The sequence below is a fragment of the Taudactylus pleione genome, unplaced genomic scaffold, assembly GCF_031769625.1.
Source record: "Taudactylus pleione unplaced genomic scaffold, aTauple2 ptg001091l, whole genome shotgun sequence".
Taxonomy (NCBI): Eukaryota; Metazoa; Chordata; class Amphibia; order Anura; family Myobatrachidae; genus Taudactylus; species Taudactylus pleione.
This window is the reverse complement of record NW_028285492.1, coordinates 794735-812761: the sequence shown is the minus strand read 5'-3', so window position 1 is coordinate 812761 and position 18027 is coordinate 794735. Positions and strand designations below refer to the sequence as shown.

At 43.5% G+C, this 18027-nt stretch overlaps 1 protein-coding gene across 1 annotated transcript; it reads right to left on the bottom strand.

Moving 5' to 3' along the window:
* Positions 1-10214: 10214 nt before the first annotated feature.
* Positions 10215-12240, bottom strand: ADRA2C (adrenoceptor alpha 2C). Its single transcript, XM_088461741.1, has one exon. The coding sequence runs from the start codon at positions 11945-11947 to the stop codon at positions 10562-10564; it is 1386 nt and encodes a 461-aa protein (XP_088317867.1). The 5' UTR covers positions 11948-12240; the 3' UTR covers positions 10215-10561.
* Positions 12241-18027: the final 5787 nt, after the last annotated feature.

Here is an 18027-nt window from a genome sequence, read left to right as displayed (position 1 = left end):
TTTTGCCTATGAATAGCAGGCAGAAAAAAGTGCAGAATTGGGCTTTTGGGGTGCAACGTAGTGGGAACCCCCGTGCAGCCTTCAGACAGTCCCCAAAGGTAAACTGTGTCAAAAAATAAAAAAAAAAAACACTTAAGGACACCCTAAAAAATCACTTTGAATTTGGGGGCGACAGAAAAAAATGTTGGGGGACAAAGTTAAAAACTAGTGAACTTGACTCTGGGGGGGTCCCAACAAGTATGCCCCAGGTGTTTTTATCATTGCAGGTGCTTGCGGAAGGTGGATTTTTCATGATTTTTTAAACTTAACTTTAGCAACTTTTAAATATGCTGACCCCCATTTTCAAGTACCCCAAATTTGCTGGGATAAGTTATTTTCTGCAAAAAAAACTCCAGAATACTATTCTGCACCACTTATACAAAAACGCTATTTAGCAGCTATTGAACCCGTTTAAAAACACCAAATACCTTCAGCAAGCCAAATCGGGGGGTACCATAGGGAACCCCCATGTCAGAGCATCTTTTGGGAGATGTCAGGCTGATTTCCCCAAATCTGACAGTACTTTCCGCTTGTTTAAGTTTCGCCGGGTCCCGTTTTTGCCTGCTTTCAAATTGAATACGGGGATAAGCGGGCACGCATGCGATACTTTTCCGCCTGGAAAACACGCGATGTAGCCTAAAGGTCCAGGAGACGAAAAAGTATCGCGGGTCCGCTCGATTTGAATATGGCTCTTAATGGTGAACAGTGAGCCTCATACACGAGCAGTGAATGTCAAGCACAGTAGTGTTAATAATTAAAAAACATTTTTAAAAACTGTAAAATTGTATTTATTTATTTATTTTAAATCCTGTTTAAAAGTATTTAAAAAAAAAAAAGCAATCAAAACCACAAAAAGCAAACCTCGAACGCGAGGGGCAAGCCTCAAATCCATTCAGTTAACATGGACTGCGAATGTGAACAATGAACACAAGCTGTAAATTTTAAACCACAAATTTAAATCAGGGTGAAATGGCGACTGAGTTGGGAGAAATTCATTTGGATTTTGAATCTGTCTGCAGATTAGAGGAAGGATACGGATAAAAAAAGTTTAAAAAAAATTACTAAAAAAACATTATGGAACATATACCAAGCATGAAATAAATGTAATCTATGATCCACTTTTGAATAAAATAATGTAGAAAATAAAAGATTTGACAGATCACTTTAATAAAAACATATTTTTCCTTAATTTATCCTAAGTACTCGCCAAACTGAAATTTCAATTAGATTTAGATATCCTGTGGTCAGAGGCATAAAATGTAATTCCATTGTTTGCTATGTATAAAGTATTATCTGGTTAATTTTGCAGCAGCTAGATCATTTGAAAGATAATATTAGTTGTCAATTCATTGGCTTACTATAGGTTGCATACCTGAATTATTACAGTGAGTGGTAGATCTATTAGTGCTGTCGGGGAAAGCCTCAGGCTATTAGCCAGGCCTGGGATGCCCTGGAGAGAGGGAACCCATTATTATCCCCAGGGATCCCGGGCTCGGGCTGACTAGCAGTCAGGTATGAATGGTTTAGCCAGGGGACCCGGTGAAAGGGTACCACGGCTGTGGCATTACACCCCCTCTAAAAAGAGTCCGGTGCTGGTTGCTGAGAATATGGGGAACCCCTACTCATTTTGTCCCAAGTATTTCATTGAGCCTGGTACTGGTTGATGAAAATATGGGGGACCCTTACGTCATTTTGACATGTATTTTCTCAACCAGGACTGGCTCAACAGAGCCTGGTGCTGGTTCTTAAAATACAGGGGAACCCTACGCATTTTTTCCCTGTATTTTAAGGACCAGGACAGGCTCAACAGAGCTCGGGGCTAGTTATGCTTTTAAGAGGGATCCCCACATCTTTTTTGAATAATGTTTACATTTCAATATTTTTCTACAGAGAAGCATGCACGGTTCTCACGGATCTGTGCATGTTTCTGTGTAACTCGGACCTGCCCAGGCTAGAATCGAGTTTTCAGTCAGTAATAGTATGCAAGTTAAACACTCACACTCTATTACATTGCCCTAGTCGTATCCTCACAATGGCAGAACATCTGGATGTGTGTGAGTATAGCTCAATACTCGCACATGTTCAAAACTTGAACCCTTTAACATCTCGCCCAATGTCTGATAAGCAGCTTCGCAGTCTAGTGACTAGTTCATGACAGAACCGCACTGCTGTTTCCATGTTTAGTGGTGTGAACCCATTCAGAAACAGTGAAAAGCGCAATGATCCGGAAATATTCCACTTACCAACCATTTTAATATGAATGCATTTGTCAAAGTATTCCAGCTAATTCTAGACACCACAGAACAGTGCGCACATGCTTTGATTTATCAGGAAACAGGTAAAAATATCACTCGGAGTCATTCTTACAGGGACACCTTGACAGCCACTGAGCTCATGTTAGCACACTTCTAGAGCACTGACACATTGTTATTAAGCCGTAATAATTTACATCATTGATGATTAATGTGTCTATTTGAAGCCACTATTGTTTTTTTTTCTTCCTCTTGTTATTCTGTCAGTTCTTTTCTTCTAATCTAACCATGCAAGAGTCTGTAGAATAAAGCTAGTGGCCTCTTCAGCACTAGACCTGTAAATACTGCATACTTAGGGGTAAATTTACTAAAGAGAGTTTTTTTAGAAGTGGGTTTTAGAAGAGATGTTGCCCATAGCAACCAATCAGATTCTACCTATTATCTTCTAGAAGGTGCTAGTTAAATGTTAAATCTGATTGGTTGCTATGGGCAACATCTCTTCTAAAACTCACTTCTAAAAACTCTCACTTTAGTAAATTTACCCCTTAGTGTACAGAGTGTCTTCTTTGCATTAAGATGTTTCTAAACTTTTTGTTTTTACACTATACATTTACACCATACAGCATTCCAATTACAGGTTAAGCCATCAAGATAAATCGCCACTGCTCCTCTAGATGCTTTTAGGACACTTAGGGGTCTATTTACTAAGCAGTGTTAGGAGACAGAGTGAAAAGAGATAAGGTACCAGCCAATCAGCTCCCAACTGTCATTTTTCAAACACAGTCTGTGAGATGGCAGTTGGGAGCTGATTGGCTGGTACCTTATCACTTTTCACTCTGTCTCCTAACACTGCTTAGTAAATAGACCCCTTTGTGTGAGATATACAAAACCTTGAAGAGAGATAAAGTATCAACTAATCAGCTCCTGTCATTTTTCAAACAGCCTGTAAAATGAGAGCTAAAGGCTGATTGGTTGGTAGTTTATCTCCATCCACTTTATCTCTCTCCAAGGCTTAGTACATAGACTCCATTGGGAGGAAACGGGGGGGGGGGGGATAAAGCTACTAATTGTGAGTTTTCTTTTTAGCTGTAGTCAACTTTAGTAAATAGGCTTTTCTTCTGCAGGCGTTCTACAACTTACCCCACCTTTGCCTTTTGGTCGGAGCTCCTGGCTCCATGATGTTGTGGCCTCAGAAGTGAGTAGCACATAACATCATAATTCCACGATGCAGTTGAGCAAGTCCTTCTATTTGCCAGGGGGGTCTGTCCCTTAAATACTCTGCTGTACAAAGTCCAAAGTATGGGGAAAATAAATGAAGCTGTCTGATTTATTTTTTGTTCAAAGGAAATTGCATTGTGTATGTTTGACACTTTAAAGCACAGTGGAGATTAACTCCAAATCCTAGATTCCAATTTATGTAAAACCTCATTGTAAAAGACAGGTATTGACATATCTAAAGTTCACTCAGTTGCACTGGCTTGTGGTTCAAATTTTATTAAGCTTTAATGATACTATGGCCCGAATTCAATTTGAGCCAAGCCGCGAGTTTTTCGTCTCCCGGACTTTTTGCCTACATCGCGTGTTTTGCAGGCGGAAAAGTATTGCGTGCGTGCCTGCGTATCTCCGTATTCGATTTGAAAGTAGGTGAAAACGGGACCCGGCGAAACTTGAACAGGCGGAAAGTACTGTCAGATTTGGGGAAATCAGCCTGACACCCCCCAAAAGATGCTCTGACATGGGGTTAGCTATGGTACCCCCTGATTTGGCTTGCTGAATGTATTTGGTGTTTTTAAATGGGCTCAATAGCTGCTAAGTAGCGTTTTTGTATAAGTGGTGCAGAATAGTATTCAGGAGGTTTTTTTGCAGAAAATAACTTATCCCAGCAAATTTGGGGTACATGAAAACAGGGGTCAGATTATTTTAAATTGCTAAAGTTAAGTTGAAAAAATCGTGAAAAATCCACCTGCCGCAAGCACCTGCAATGAAAAAAACACCTGGGGCAAACTTGGGGACCCCCCCAGAGTCAAGTTCGCTAGTTTTTATCTTTGTCCCCCAACATTTTTTTTTTTTGCCGCCAAATTCAAAGTGATTTTTTTGGGTGTCCTTAAGTGTTTTTTAAAAAAACTTTTTGACACAGTTTACCTTTGGGGAACTGTCTGAAGGCTGTACGGGAGTTCCCGCAACGCTGCACCCCAAAACCCCAATTTTGCAAATGTTTCCGCCTGCTAATCATAGGCAAAACTTTTTTGCCTATTACATTGCATTGACTTTCCGCCTCCAAATTGAATAAGGAGTAAAATTAAAACAGGCGAAATGACATCATCGGCGAAAAGTTTTTTCCAAAAACACGCAAAAACGGCTTTTCGCTCCAAATTGAATATGGCCCTATATGTGGCACAGGCACTATGCTTCACACAGGCACTATGCTGCACACATGCACTATGCTGCACACAGACACTATGCTTCACACAGGCACTATGCTGCCCACAGGCAATATGATGCACACAGGCACTATGCTGCACACAGACACTATGCTGCCCACAGGCACTATGCTGCCCACAGGCAATATGATGCAAACAGGCACTATGCTGCACACAGACACTATGCTGCACACAGACACTATGCTTCAAACAGGCTCTATGCTGCACACAGACACTATGCTTCAAACAGGCACTATGCTGCACACAGACACTATGCTTCAAACAGGCACTATGCTGCACACAAGCACTATGCTGCACACAGGCACTATGAATCACACAGGCACTATGCTTTAAACAGGCTCTATGCTGCACACAGACACTATGCTTCAAACAGGCACTATGCTGCACACAGACACTATGCTTCAAACAGGCACTATGCTGCACACAAGCACTATGCTGCACACAGGCAATATGCTGCACACAGGCACTATGAATCACACAGGCACTATGCTTCAAACAGGCTCTATGTTGCACACAGGCTCTATGCTGCACACAGGCACTATGCTGCATACAGGCACTATGAATCGCACAGGCACGATGATGTACACAGCCAATATGCTGTACACAGGCACTATGCTGCACACAGGCACTATGAATCACACAGGCACTATGCTTCACACAGGCACTATGCATCGCACAGGCACTATGCAGCACACAGGCACTATGAATCACACAGGCACTATGCTATGCTGCACACAGGCACTATGCTGCACACAGGCACTATGCTTCACACAGGCACTATGCTGCACACAGACACTATGCTTCACACAGGCACTATGCTGCACACAGACACTATGAATCACACAGGCACTATGAATCACACAGGCACTATGCTGTACACAGGCACTATGAATCACACAGGTACTATGATGCACACAGGCACTATGATGCACACAGGCACTATGAATCACACAGGCACTATGAATTGCACAGCCACTATGCTGCACACAGGCACTATGCATCACACAGGCACTATGCATCCCACAGGCACTATGCTGCACACAGGCACTATGAATCACACAGGCACTATGCCGCACATGCACTATGCTGCACACAGACACTATGAATCACAGGAACTATGGTGCACACAGTCACTATGCATCACACAGTCACTATGCATCACACAGGCACTATGCTACACACAGGCACTATGAATCACACAGGAACTATGCTGCACCCAAGCACTATGAATCACACAGGTACTATGAATCACACAAGCACTATGCTGCACACAGGCTCTATGAATCACACAGGCACTATGCTGCACACAGGCACTATGCTGCACACAGGCACTATGAATCACACAGGCACTATGAATCAGACAGGCACTATGCTGCACACAGGCAATATGAATCACACAGGCACTATGCTGCACACAGGCACTATGAATCACACAGGCACTATGCTGCACACAGGCACTATGCTGCACAGAGGCACTGATTTTGTTTTCCCAACAGCTGTCACATACATAAAATACAGTAGTAGTAAACAAAAATGACAAGCACAAAAAAATAAAACATAAAAAAATACATGCAGTCATTATGAGGTGTACAGAGTTACCACAAATCTGCAATTTCTTACATATCCCCCAAACTTGTAATAAACTGTAATTGTCTCCACTGCTTAATAATATAAGAGGTTCAATAATAAATACATTAGTCAGTCACTAAGTGTCGGTGTGTGCCGTGTGGACCCGGTGATTGGGGTGGCATGGTATCACAACAGGAGGAGGCTGTGCCCTGGCAGCTTCACCCTACAGCCCCTTTACCGCACATATAAAACAATCACTCCCCATACACTACCTCCGGAAGCAGCTCCGGCACTTGCAGATAGTTTGCTGCTATCAGTCCGGGGATGTACTTGGCGCTGTGAGGAACCTATGTGCTGGTGGGGCAGCTCAGCATGCACTGTGTGGCCAGGCAGGCGGACAGCAGCAGCGATGGGCTGCTTACAGAGTGTCGGTGATGTCATGACGTCACCAACATGCTGCACTGCTGGGAGCTGGGCTTCTGAGGCTCCAGATGCCGTTTCAGGTTTATTTTACTACAATTGGTAGCGATCTACTGGCGGATGCCCTGTGAGCTACGTATAGATCGCGATCTACCTATTGGTAAGTCTGCTCTAACCACATCTTGGGCAACCCTGCAGTCTGATCACATCAGATATACATGGCATCAAGGGAGAAACAGTTTCTATGTACCCCTCAATTTGCACTTCCTATTTCAAAAGTAAATGGCTCAAATCCCATTCGGAAACAATGTAATTAATTTCCTCAGCCAAACATGTGGCTTATGTACAAGTTTGAGGGGTCTGGCCATAAAGTTTAATAATGGGGACCACATCTTCCTCTTGTATAATACTGTGCAATTGCTCAGGTTAGTCCTATTAGCTGTCAGTGCTTACATTCCCAGCCAGTAAGATATAGCAGGGTCACCAATACTATGAGAAGGCGTGGCAACGTGTGGGGATTTGACCATGCCCCATCAGAAATCTTCCCCATACATCTCCGACGGATTGTCGCAATGTCTCATTCTGCTGACTTGGAGCTGGGGGATCAGGAAGATTCAACATGAGGAAAAAATCTTGATTTCCCATTCCAGACCAGAAAATGGTCCGTGGATCGGAGGTTTTGGTTGCTGATCTGCGGTTCGGAGCAGTGTCAGCAGAACTGGGAGTTGCAGCTCAGGTGTATGGGCCCTTTAAGCTGCACAAACCAAGGGTAACTTGGTTGTCAAGTCTTTATAGATATGGTTTCACCTCTCTTGCACTCCTGGGCAACTCTCGGCAGTCCCTGCTTAGAGTGTTGCTGTATTTCCTGTGCCACTGTTGGTATTCCTGTTCTTGAATAATTTACTTGGTTGCTAAGAAAACAGCAACAGTACCACTTCCATAAAACACAGACCAAGCAACTTGGGTCACTCAACGAGAAAGCAAATTGAAAATGTAATAACTTTTGAACATGACCTCTCCTAACAGATGAAAGGGACAAAGGTTAGCATACCCACCTGCACCTTGCACAACAGAGGATCCAGAAAAAACACGCTAAAATAGAGGAACCTGACATAAGAGCACGGAGCCAGAGCGGGACATACCGTGGCTGGTGCTGTTTCCACCGGGGTTGGACCTGCATGGGCTAGCCCTCTCAACAGGTCAGCGTTTGCTCTAGTGCAGCTGGTGACGCTTCACAGGGAGACCAAGTTTTGGCTTGAAAATTCCCTCATCTCTGGCATAAAGTTGTTCCCTGAGGAAACAAGTGAAAAATGTGCATCTCTGGTTCTAAACCCTCTCCTCTGTACACTTGACAGGGCACGTTTCCCATATCTATACACATAATTACAATAATACTGTAGCTCTTTGCTGAAACTAAAGAAATGAGTAAACTGGCCATAATATATATATATAACTATGTTACAGTCTCTGGGGCTGATGTTGAGTTGGACAGTTTGACTAAAATATGCATTTTCATACTTCGTTGCATACAAAAAAAAATCTTGCACTTAAAACTTTACAAAACTTACACTGACCCAGGCTGGCTGGAGGAACCTGGCGTGGGCCTGGGTCAGTAGCACATCGGGCAGGGAGAGAGAGGAGACTGCTGCTGCAGTGTCTCTCACCAGCCCAGCACATGCTGCTGTTTGCTGGACTGCGGAGGGTCCAAGGGGACTGCTGAGCAGCAGCAGTCTCCTCTCTGTCCCTGTAAGGGTTTTGAGGGGTGGGCAATCACACTGATTGCTGACCCCCAGGAACTGCTACCTGACCAGGGGACAAATCCACCCCAATTCCAGCTTGCCGTGCAGAGCATTGTACTTTTATGCAAAAAAAATTGGAGTAGGCGTGGCCACGCCTCAATTTGGTCATGCCCCCTCCCGGTACCTGGGCCTGTCACTGCTCTTAACAGCTCTGCCCACATTTAGGGAAAACAGTTAGAAAGGGACCATGCAATTGTAGACTGAGTATAGCAATGGCGTGTCTACACCACTAAGGGGGCTATTCATGAAAGCTTAGAGAGAGATAAAGTGCCAACCAATCGGCTCCTAACTGTTATTGTACAGGCTGTGAAAAAATGACAGGAGCAGATTGGCTGGTACTTTATCTCTCACAATTTTATCTCTGAGGTGAGCGGTGATGGGGGGCGGGGCTGGATATATATATGTATAATGTAATGTAAGGGCATAGCTGAAGCTACAAAGCAGTAGATTTGACTGTGACTGGTACAGTATGAGGGCCGGAAATCCTGAGGTCTAGGACACATAGAACAATTTGCCAATGCAGCATCCTACTGTGTGGTTTCATATTGATGTGTACAGCAGCAGCCCTGGAGGGTGTTTTAGGACGTGGGCTCCTTACAAATTTTTGTATACTAGTACTCAATAGTTTCTGCATTTGCACTTTGCTGAGGAATTTCAGTATGAAAAGGATGAGCAAAAGTATGAGGACAAGAGTGGAAATAATATAGGAATGTGGGGGGAAAAATCAAATACACACACATATATATATATATATATATATATATATATATATTAGTGTAAATCTACTAGTCATCTACCAGAGCAATGGAGGGAGAAATGTGATCTTTGTCCTTGTCAGCATAGCCTATTCTGTACATATACAGCTGACATGTAAGTTGTGCTTAATTCCAACACAAAATGCATGAAGCCTTACTGCTAATGCTGGATAATACTTACACAAGTTGTTTTTCTGAAGTGACCCACTAATCTCTGAATAAAACCACATGTGCACATGCCCTTCACTAGACACTAAGCACAGACACTATGTTGCAATTTGCCTAGTTCTCTCTTTTTGAAATAAAAGGAATTCAGGGCTGAAGAACATTCTGATACTATTTAAACAAAGGACAATAATAGGAACTTACATAGTAACCTCATATCATTCTCCTCTGAGCCACTGCTGTGCCAAGAACTGTCTTACTTGCTAGGATACCTGCTAAACCGAATATTATGCACATAAACTATAAAGAGATAACAATCAAACTGTATATATATCTATATAGAAAAAGAGTTAATTTGGGATCCAATTTATCCAACTTTAACTTGTATATGTATGAATATATATATATATATATATATATATATATATATATATATATATATACATACATATATATCTACCAGCAATAACCATGCACATTATTGTTTTTCTGAATGCAGTGTCACCATAGTTTTCTAAACTCCTTATGGTATTTGTTTCCATAATGACACATCCTGATTAGTAGATTACATCTTATTGAGCAATTACCACTAAATCAATATTGTAAATGGTAATTCCAGGACTCACTATGTGGAAGTGTGCAATACAATCAGGGCTGATGGTTGATTTAGTCCATCCTATGCAGGGTACAGTATATGCACTATATGATCACTGATCCCCACAACCACGAAATAAGTCAGACCATCGTTTTTTATTATGAAATATATTCGTTTGTTTCAGAACAAATGTAAAATATACTTTAGCAGAACCTGCCTAAAAAAGGCAGAAAATAAAACGGAGAAACACGTGTACCTGCTGGAAAGCTAATCACAGAGAAGTACCTCTTTCTGGTTGCCTGCCCTTTGCTTATATGGTAGAAAAATCATTACAGACATTTCTAATAAACATCAGCATCGAGGTTCCCCAGAGCTATGAGGCACCCTGCCTGTACATTCACATTGTCACATAATGTTACATCACTGTGGCCACGGAGGATGAGTGCATTCCAGCTCCATCGGTCCCTACCTCTCCTCAGCACCCCCAAGGCAGTGCAATGCTAATACTGCAAATATCTCAGTGCAGTCATCTCTTTCTCCGACTTAAGCAGATTATTTTTTTGAAGGAGCGCCTGAAATCCTGGTTGAAGATAGTGTAGATGACAGGGTTGAGGGAGCTGTTGCAGTAGCCTATCCAGAAGAAAAACTTGAATAAAGTTTCAGGGATGGCACAGGATTCCCTGCAGATCCCATACAGGCTATAGCTGAAAAAGAAAGGGAACCAGCAGACCACAAACACCCCCATGACCACCGCCAGGACAAAAGTGAACCTCTTCTCCCTGGCTTGGCTGATCTTCCTCCTGGAGATGCTGCTCCTTTTCTTCTTCCTTGAGGAGAACATGTCCCTGGACTTGTTGCTGGACCTGGACAGGCGACTGGACTGTTTGGAGAAGCTCTTCCTGTCCTTGCCTGAGTCAGTGTTGTCCTCCCGGCTGCTGCTTTTCCTTCTCTTGCTCTCAGACATGCTGCTCTCCTCCAAGTCCAGCTCATCTACATCGGTGGCTTTTGTTGGGGTGGGACGGGATGGGCAATGGCCGTTCTCCTTCTCCCCGGGAAATTTGGTAGAAGTACCCTTGCTGAAGCCATTCTCTATGTTGGAAGGGCACTCTGCCACTGGCTTCTTCTCGGACAAAGTCCTGGTCCTCAGCTTGGCCACCTGGTAGATCCGGATGTAGACCAAGATCATGATCACGCAGGGCGCAAAGAAGGACCCTATGGAGGAGGAGAGGATGTACCAAGTCTCATCATTCAGTTCACATTTCTCATCCCTGTCTGTGGAGTTGGCATTTCTCATCGCTTCCCCACCAGCCCTGTCCATGGAAATCAGAGGTGGGAAGGAGATTACAGCAGATATCAGCCAAACAGTGACAATAATCCCTTTGATCCTCCTGGGGGTCCTTTTGAGGTTGTACTCTACAGCCTGTGTGACAGACCAGTATCTGTCCAGGCTAATGGCACAGAGGTGGACTATGGAGGAGGTACAGAAGAGCACATCCAAAGCCAGGTAGATATCACACCAGATGTCCCCAAAGTACCAGTAGCCCATCAGCTCATTTGCCAGTGAGAAAGGCATGACCAAGGCAGCCACCAGGATGTCTGCCCCAGCCAACGAAACCAAGAAAAGGTTCTGGGGGGCTTTGAGAGCCCTACTAGTCAACACAGCAATAACTACAAAGACATTCCCCACGATGGTGAATATAATGAGGAAGCTGACAATAGCTGCCAAGCCCCAGATGGCAGTAACTGAATATTGCCCTTCCCCATGAGGTCCAGAGGAAGGCAAAAAAGTACTGTTGGCATTTTCACTGGTGTTGTCAGATACATCCATACTGGTGTTAAAGTGGCAACCACATAGCTCCATAGCCTCACCGTTGTGAGTCCCTTGCCAACTTATTATCTCTTTAGCCCTCATCTCCAGTCATTTTCCCCTTGCTCCCCTCATTCCAGATAGCTTCCATCGGGTCCCAAGGTGTAGCAGAGCACACATCTCCTCCTGGGTGACCCGTATCCTTTTATTTTACCAGGTGCCACTGCCATCATGTTCACAGCATAGGCTCGGAGCTTGTGTGCATTTTCTCATCCCGGTCGCTTGTCTTGTCTTGGACGCAGTGATCCAGCAGGGGCAGTGTTCAAAGTACACTAAGAGGAGGTGGCACTGGGTAAGTGCACTGTGATCCTGAGATGTACACCCGAAGCATCTGGTCTTATATCAGCAAACCTGACTCCTGAGCCCCAGCTCTGAGCCGCTCTGCCAAATGCAAATCTCTTTCCAGGAGAGTGTGTGTGATGGCAAAAATCCCTGCGATCTCCTGCTACTCACTGCACCACCTCCTTGTGTTTGCTAGCAGAAATAAGAAATGCTTTTGGATGTGAATAGAATGAAATGCATGAAGCTTAGGTGCTAAGGACCGTGGGCTGAATTCCTGCCAAGTGTCTTTCTTTCACCTGGCAAGATTCAGGAGCTGCTGATGTTAAGTCCTCAGCATGCATCGCATAGCAGGTGGGGCACTGGATCGCAGCAGTGTGCACAGTAGCAGTTAATAACCTTACATTCCAAATCCCACATTAACAGCGACATATGACATTACCACTGAGTTTTAGAATAAGTAAGTACATAGGCTTTTTTACACTGATTAATTGATCCACTAAAACGTTTTTTTTTTTGTTCAGCTTGCTTGCATAAAATCAGCATTTACACAGCAGATGAGCCACCGGTAACTGATTAATTATGATGAATGATGATAAACCTCATTACTCCATCACTGACAGCAGATCTATGAACTCTGAGTATGGTTCCACGGAGAAAAAATAAATATAGAAGGTATGGTATGAATTTACATCTGTTGTGGAACTACAAATTCCAGCATGTCCTACTAGTCTGGGCAGTGAGGCATGAAATAAATAGATTTCCCACATCTATTATGCTTCCAGAACAGACGGGCAGAAACGGGTGGATGAGTTTATATTCTATTTGCTGCTATTGTTGCAGGGCTATTATCATCTGTGTGGATCTACACACAGTATGCATAATACATACGCATTATTGTACTGTAATTCTACCTACATATGGTCTGTGCTATTCCTGAATCTCCCGCTAGGGGTCAGTGTTAGCTCGTAGATCGCAGACAGGAGACAGGAGACAGGAGACGGGGGGGGGGGGACAAGCAAGCTGCCATTTAAACGTTAGATCTCACAACCATTTCCAGAGCTTTATAACATTAACCTTTCTCTGTAACAGCTACTGTCATCTGTCATTCACGAATCCTCGTGAGCAGGTCACAGTGTATGGTGTATGATCATATAAATGTATCCACATAATAATATATATATATCTTATATAGCACTATTATAACCCAATTGGAATTGATTCTGAATCAAATATTAAATGATTTTATGCACATCCTAATACAGTACCAGGCTAAGTACACAATCTGAGGCTGCATCATTTCATTAATATATTGATTGACTTGTATGGCTTCAAAACCCAAATGTATCCAGAATGCGCGGAGCTCAGGAGGCTCAATCTGATTATTTCATTTTATTTGTAATTGCAGAAACCAGCAGGGCAGGATTGGCCCAGGGCTATTATTTTCTTCTTTCTGGATGATTTTGGCCCCATATCAGCAAAAAGATCACCACTGCTACTATCACTTTTCAAACAACTCCTTAATTACTGCCTTTTTAGTTTTCTTACTTTGGCCCTCATTCAGAGCCGTACGCTCTGAGCAGAGCGCACGCTCTGAATGAGGGCCGGGCTCCATTTTCATGGAGCGTCCTCCTGGACGCTCGTATAGCTGTGGGTCACCACCCACAGGCTATACGAGCGTGCATTGTGATGGCCGCGATGGTCGAGACCATCGCGACCATCGAAATTGCGAGCCAGAGCCTTCGGTTGAGGTTTTCAACCGCAAGCTCCGGAGTGATTTTGGCTCAATCAGAGCCAAAATCACTCCCACTGACATCACTAGACCATCATGACCATCGGGCTTGCGACGAGACCCTTGTGGTTGGGTCTCGTTCATCGCAAGCCCCAGAGAGCTTTCGGATGCTCTCCACTGACATCACTCGTGATGTCAGTGGGGCCGCCCCCAAACGACAAGCGTTCCCTTGGGAATGCCTCCGTTTGGGCTGCCACCCCCCGGCCCGCCCACCAAATGGGGCGAGCTGTCACTCAACATCGACAGCTTGTCCCCTTTGGTGCGAGACCCGGAGTGACGGATTGCCCGTCGCTAGCCGGTTCTCGCACATGCGCACGACGGAGCCGGCTCCGTCGTGCGCATGCGCTGTGGGCCACCATCGACCCGGTTGCGAGCGCTCAGCACTTGCGACCAGGTCTGAATCAGACCCTTAGAGTATACTGTTATACTAAGATATTTTCACCCAGATTTTAGGTTTCCTAAAGGATACTCTTCTATACACATTCCTATATTAACAAGTAATAGATCACCCCACCTACTGTCTGCTTTTCTTTCTGTAATCTCATCAGCCCCATATCTTGGGACTGACAGCCGATGCAGGGTTATCTCTGTTATCATACACTCTGGGATAAGGGACTCTCATCGATTATTCTCTGCCGATTGGGCAAATTATGGACAGTAGATCTCTATTCCAAGCAAAGGTGTATGCTTTTCATGACTAACTATACACAATCCTTTGAGGAAGTAGTGATATATGCATGGCCTTTCACCTATTTGTCTCACTGAGAAACATATTTACAAAGGCTGATCTACGAATTTATTGTATGTACTCTGCCTCCGTGCAGCATATACGATATACCTGTTAATTAAAGTTTTCCTATGCTGCATATATTTTAAACGTTCTGCAGAAAATATTCTGCCATTGTTCAGCATTTGCTAGATGAATAACTTTAATGTATGAGAATACAAACAACAGACATTACCTTAGGATGTTCTTGGTGTGGGATTAACAGGATCTAACTTATATTTGGAATGTGATCATCTATTTAATACTATTTTAAATGTACGTCTATTGGATTTTCTTGTCAAATGAAAGTTTTTTTCTCAATTTAGGGTAAATTCTTTTTAGAATAAGATGTATTAAAAGTTAAGTTTTAGCTGGACATACCAGCATAAGAGTGCCCCCAAACAAATAGTCTTCTTTGCTTCTTTTTGTTCAAAATATAAAAGAAATCTTGTTTTTGCATTTGGGTGCAGCACCAGCCTTCATTCAGCAAGAAATCCCCCAAAACGCATTAGCTGCTCCCATTAGAAGGAGGAAAATGTTGCCACCCCTGCAGCCAACCTTGCTTTAGCCCAGTCATGCACTTTAAACTTCAAATTAGTTCCAGTCACACAAAAAGATGATTGATGGCTCATGATAGCAAATTCTGCATTTCGCTGGATTTCTCGAAGTCTGCAGCTACTTAAATTATTATTATTATTCTTTATTTATATGGCACCACAAAGGTTCCGCAGCGCCTTACACAGTACATAAATGAGCACACAAGAAAATCAGTTAATAGTAATACAAAACAATGCAGGACAAGGACATGGTTTATAGACATAGCTGCATAACACAAGCAGCAGGACATGAGCAACCAGGTGTTAGGTGCCATTGTGGAGAGTTAAGAGTAAATGATACTATAAGTAGGGGGAGGAGAAGCACGTAAGGGACGAGGGCCCTGCTCGTGAGAGCTTACATTCTAAAGGGGAGGGGCAGACAGACAGGTACGACACAGAGGGGTAGATAGTGAGGAAGGAGCATGGAGCAGTGGGCTAGGATTAGGGATGTGCAGGCTCGGATAGGTTCGAGTTTGCACGTGGAGTTCGGATTTTTCCCTCCAAAAAAACGGAACTCAGAAAGAGGCAAAACGTCATCTTGCATGGACGAACATCATCATTCCTGGACAAAAGTCTGTTTTTTTGGAGGCAAAAATCCGAACTCCACGTGCAAACTCGAACCTATCCGAGCCTGCACATCCCTAGTTAGGATATGTGCTGCGGAATGTGTGTGTATAAGATGACCTGATGTTATGTCAAAATTAAGTCATTAATCTATCTCAAGGACAGAAAATAGATTTTGATTATGTGTTATTTACATGAGAGATGTACAAAATAAAGTTGTAGCACTTTAATTATTGTGTGTTACATTTTAGCATCTATAAACATCCTGATAAAAAATGGATATATTATGGCACTGTCCCGCCATCCTGATACAGTAGTGACTACTTTAATCTCAGCTGCTGGGTGCCATGCCATGCTCCTGTGAGTGGGTGCATCTCACATGCTAGACCCACCCACAATTGGGTGCAGCTATGCCCAACATGCTGTTCTCCCACAGGATGTTGCAGTACCCGGGCCCAGAATTTTGCTTGGCAGACCTGGAGATGACAGGCAGAACCAGGTGGGCATAGTGGTGGGGTATCAAGGCCATGGAGGGAGGTGGCTGAGACTGGAGGAACAGTAATGGCGGGGAAAGAAGCAGAGGGTTGGAAAGCAGACTGATGAGAGAAAATAGGGGGAACAGCAAGCGGAGGAGACAAGAGGGGGAGGATGGGGGTGGATAAAGTAGAGGATTATGTGGGCACTGAATATGGGGGTGTTTGAAGTAAGGGTGTTCATGCTATAGACGAGGTAATAAGTGAGATGAAAACTGGAGTGGAGACTGTGTGATATAGAGACTGTGTGATGTGGAGACAGTGTGATGTAGAGACAGTGTGATGTAGAGACAGTGTGATGTGGAGACAGTGTGATGTAGAGACAGTGTGATGTGGAGGCTGTGTGATATAGAGACTGTGTGATATAGAGACTGTGTGATGTGGAGACAGTGTGATGTAGAGACAGTGTGATGTGGAGACAGTGTGATGTAGAGACAGTGTGATGTAGAGACTGTGTGATATAGAGACTGTGTGATATAGAGACTGTGTGATGTAGGGACAGTGTGATGTGGAGGCTGTGTGATATAGAGACAGTATGATGTGGAGGCTGTGTGATATAGAGACTGTGTGATATAGAGACTGTGTGATGTAGAGACAGTGTGATGTAGAGACTGTGTGATATAGAGACTGTGTGATATAGAGACAGTATGATGTGGAGGCTGTGTGATATAGAGACTGTGTGATATAGAGACTGTGTGATGTAGGGACAGTGTGATGTGGAGGCTGTGTGATATAGAGACAGTATGATGTGGAGGCTGTGTGATATAGAGACTGTGGATTAAAGTTGCTTAATGTTCAAAAATAGAGATAAAAGAATAGTGCTACTATGATATGAGCGGTGCTCCAAAAGTGATATATAAAGAGAGGTGTGTGAGTAGTGGGAGAAGGAATTAATTATTAAAGAAATGATTAAAGTGGATAGATGTGACGCAATGGGAAAAGGCATTACAATTAAGAATTTCTGCAGTATGAAGGCAAAATTACAATGTACAGAGCCGATCCAGTCAGAAGTGTTATGATCAACAAAGATCAATCAACAAGAATAACACACAGATAGGGAAGTACTAGCAATGTCTAAGCAGCGAGTGCAGTAAGGAGTTTCCTGGATATTCATAAAGCAGAAGATGGTGATTTGGGTAATTCACATAAATATGTTGCTAGTTGTCGTGCAGAAAGTGGTCGGGTTTTGAGTTTGTTTTCCCTCAGTTTTCCTCCAGTTTAACTCCTGCGTAACTCCGACAAAGTTATCAAATTGTAATTACACTTATAATCTAACACTTGGGGCCAAATGTAATAGGTAGTCAGTTTTAGTAACAGTACAAACTCGCACTTTCTCGCACTTTTAAAAAGTGCGAGTTTGTACTGAAACTCGCAAATTCAATAGCCTGCAAACTTTTCAGCTCGAGGCTGCTGCATTTGCGAGTTTAGGCGAGTTTAGGACAATGTAAACTGACACCTTTTAATGCGAGTAGCATTAAAAGGTGCGAGTTTTAGAGAAGCCATCACAGATCAGTGAGATCCGTGATGGCTTCTGTGTGTGTGTAAAAAAAAAAAGCATAACCAGCCCCGGGCTTTATAAAGCCTGTTCTGGTTCT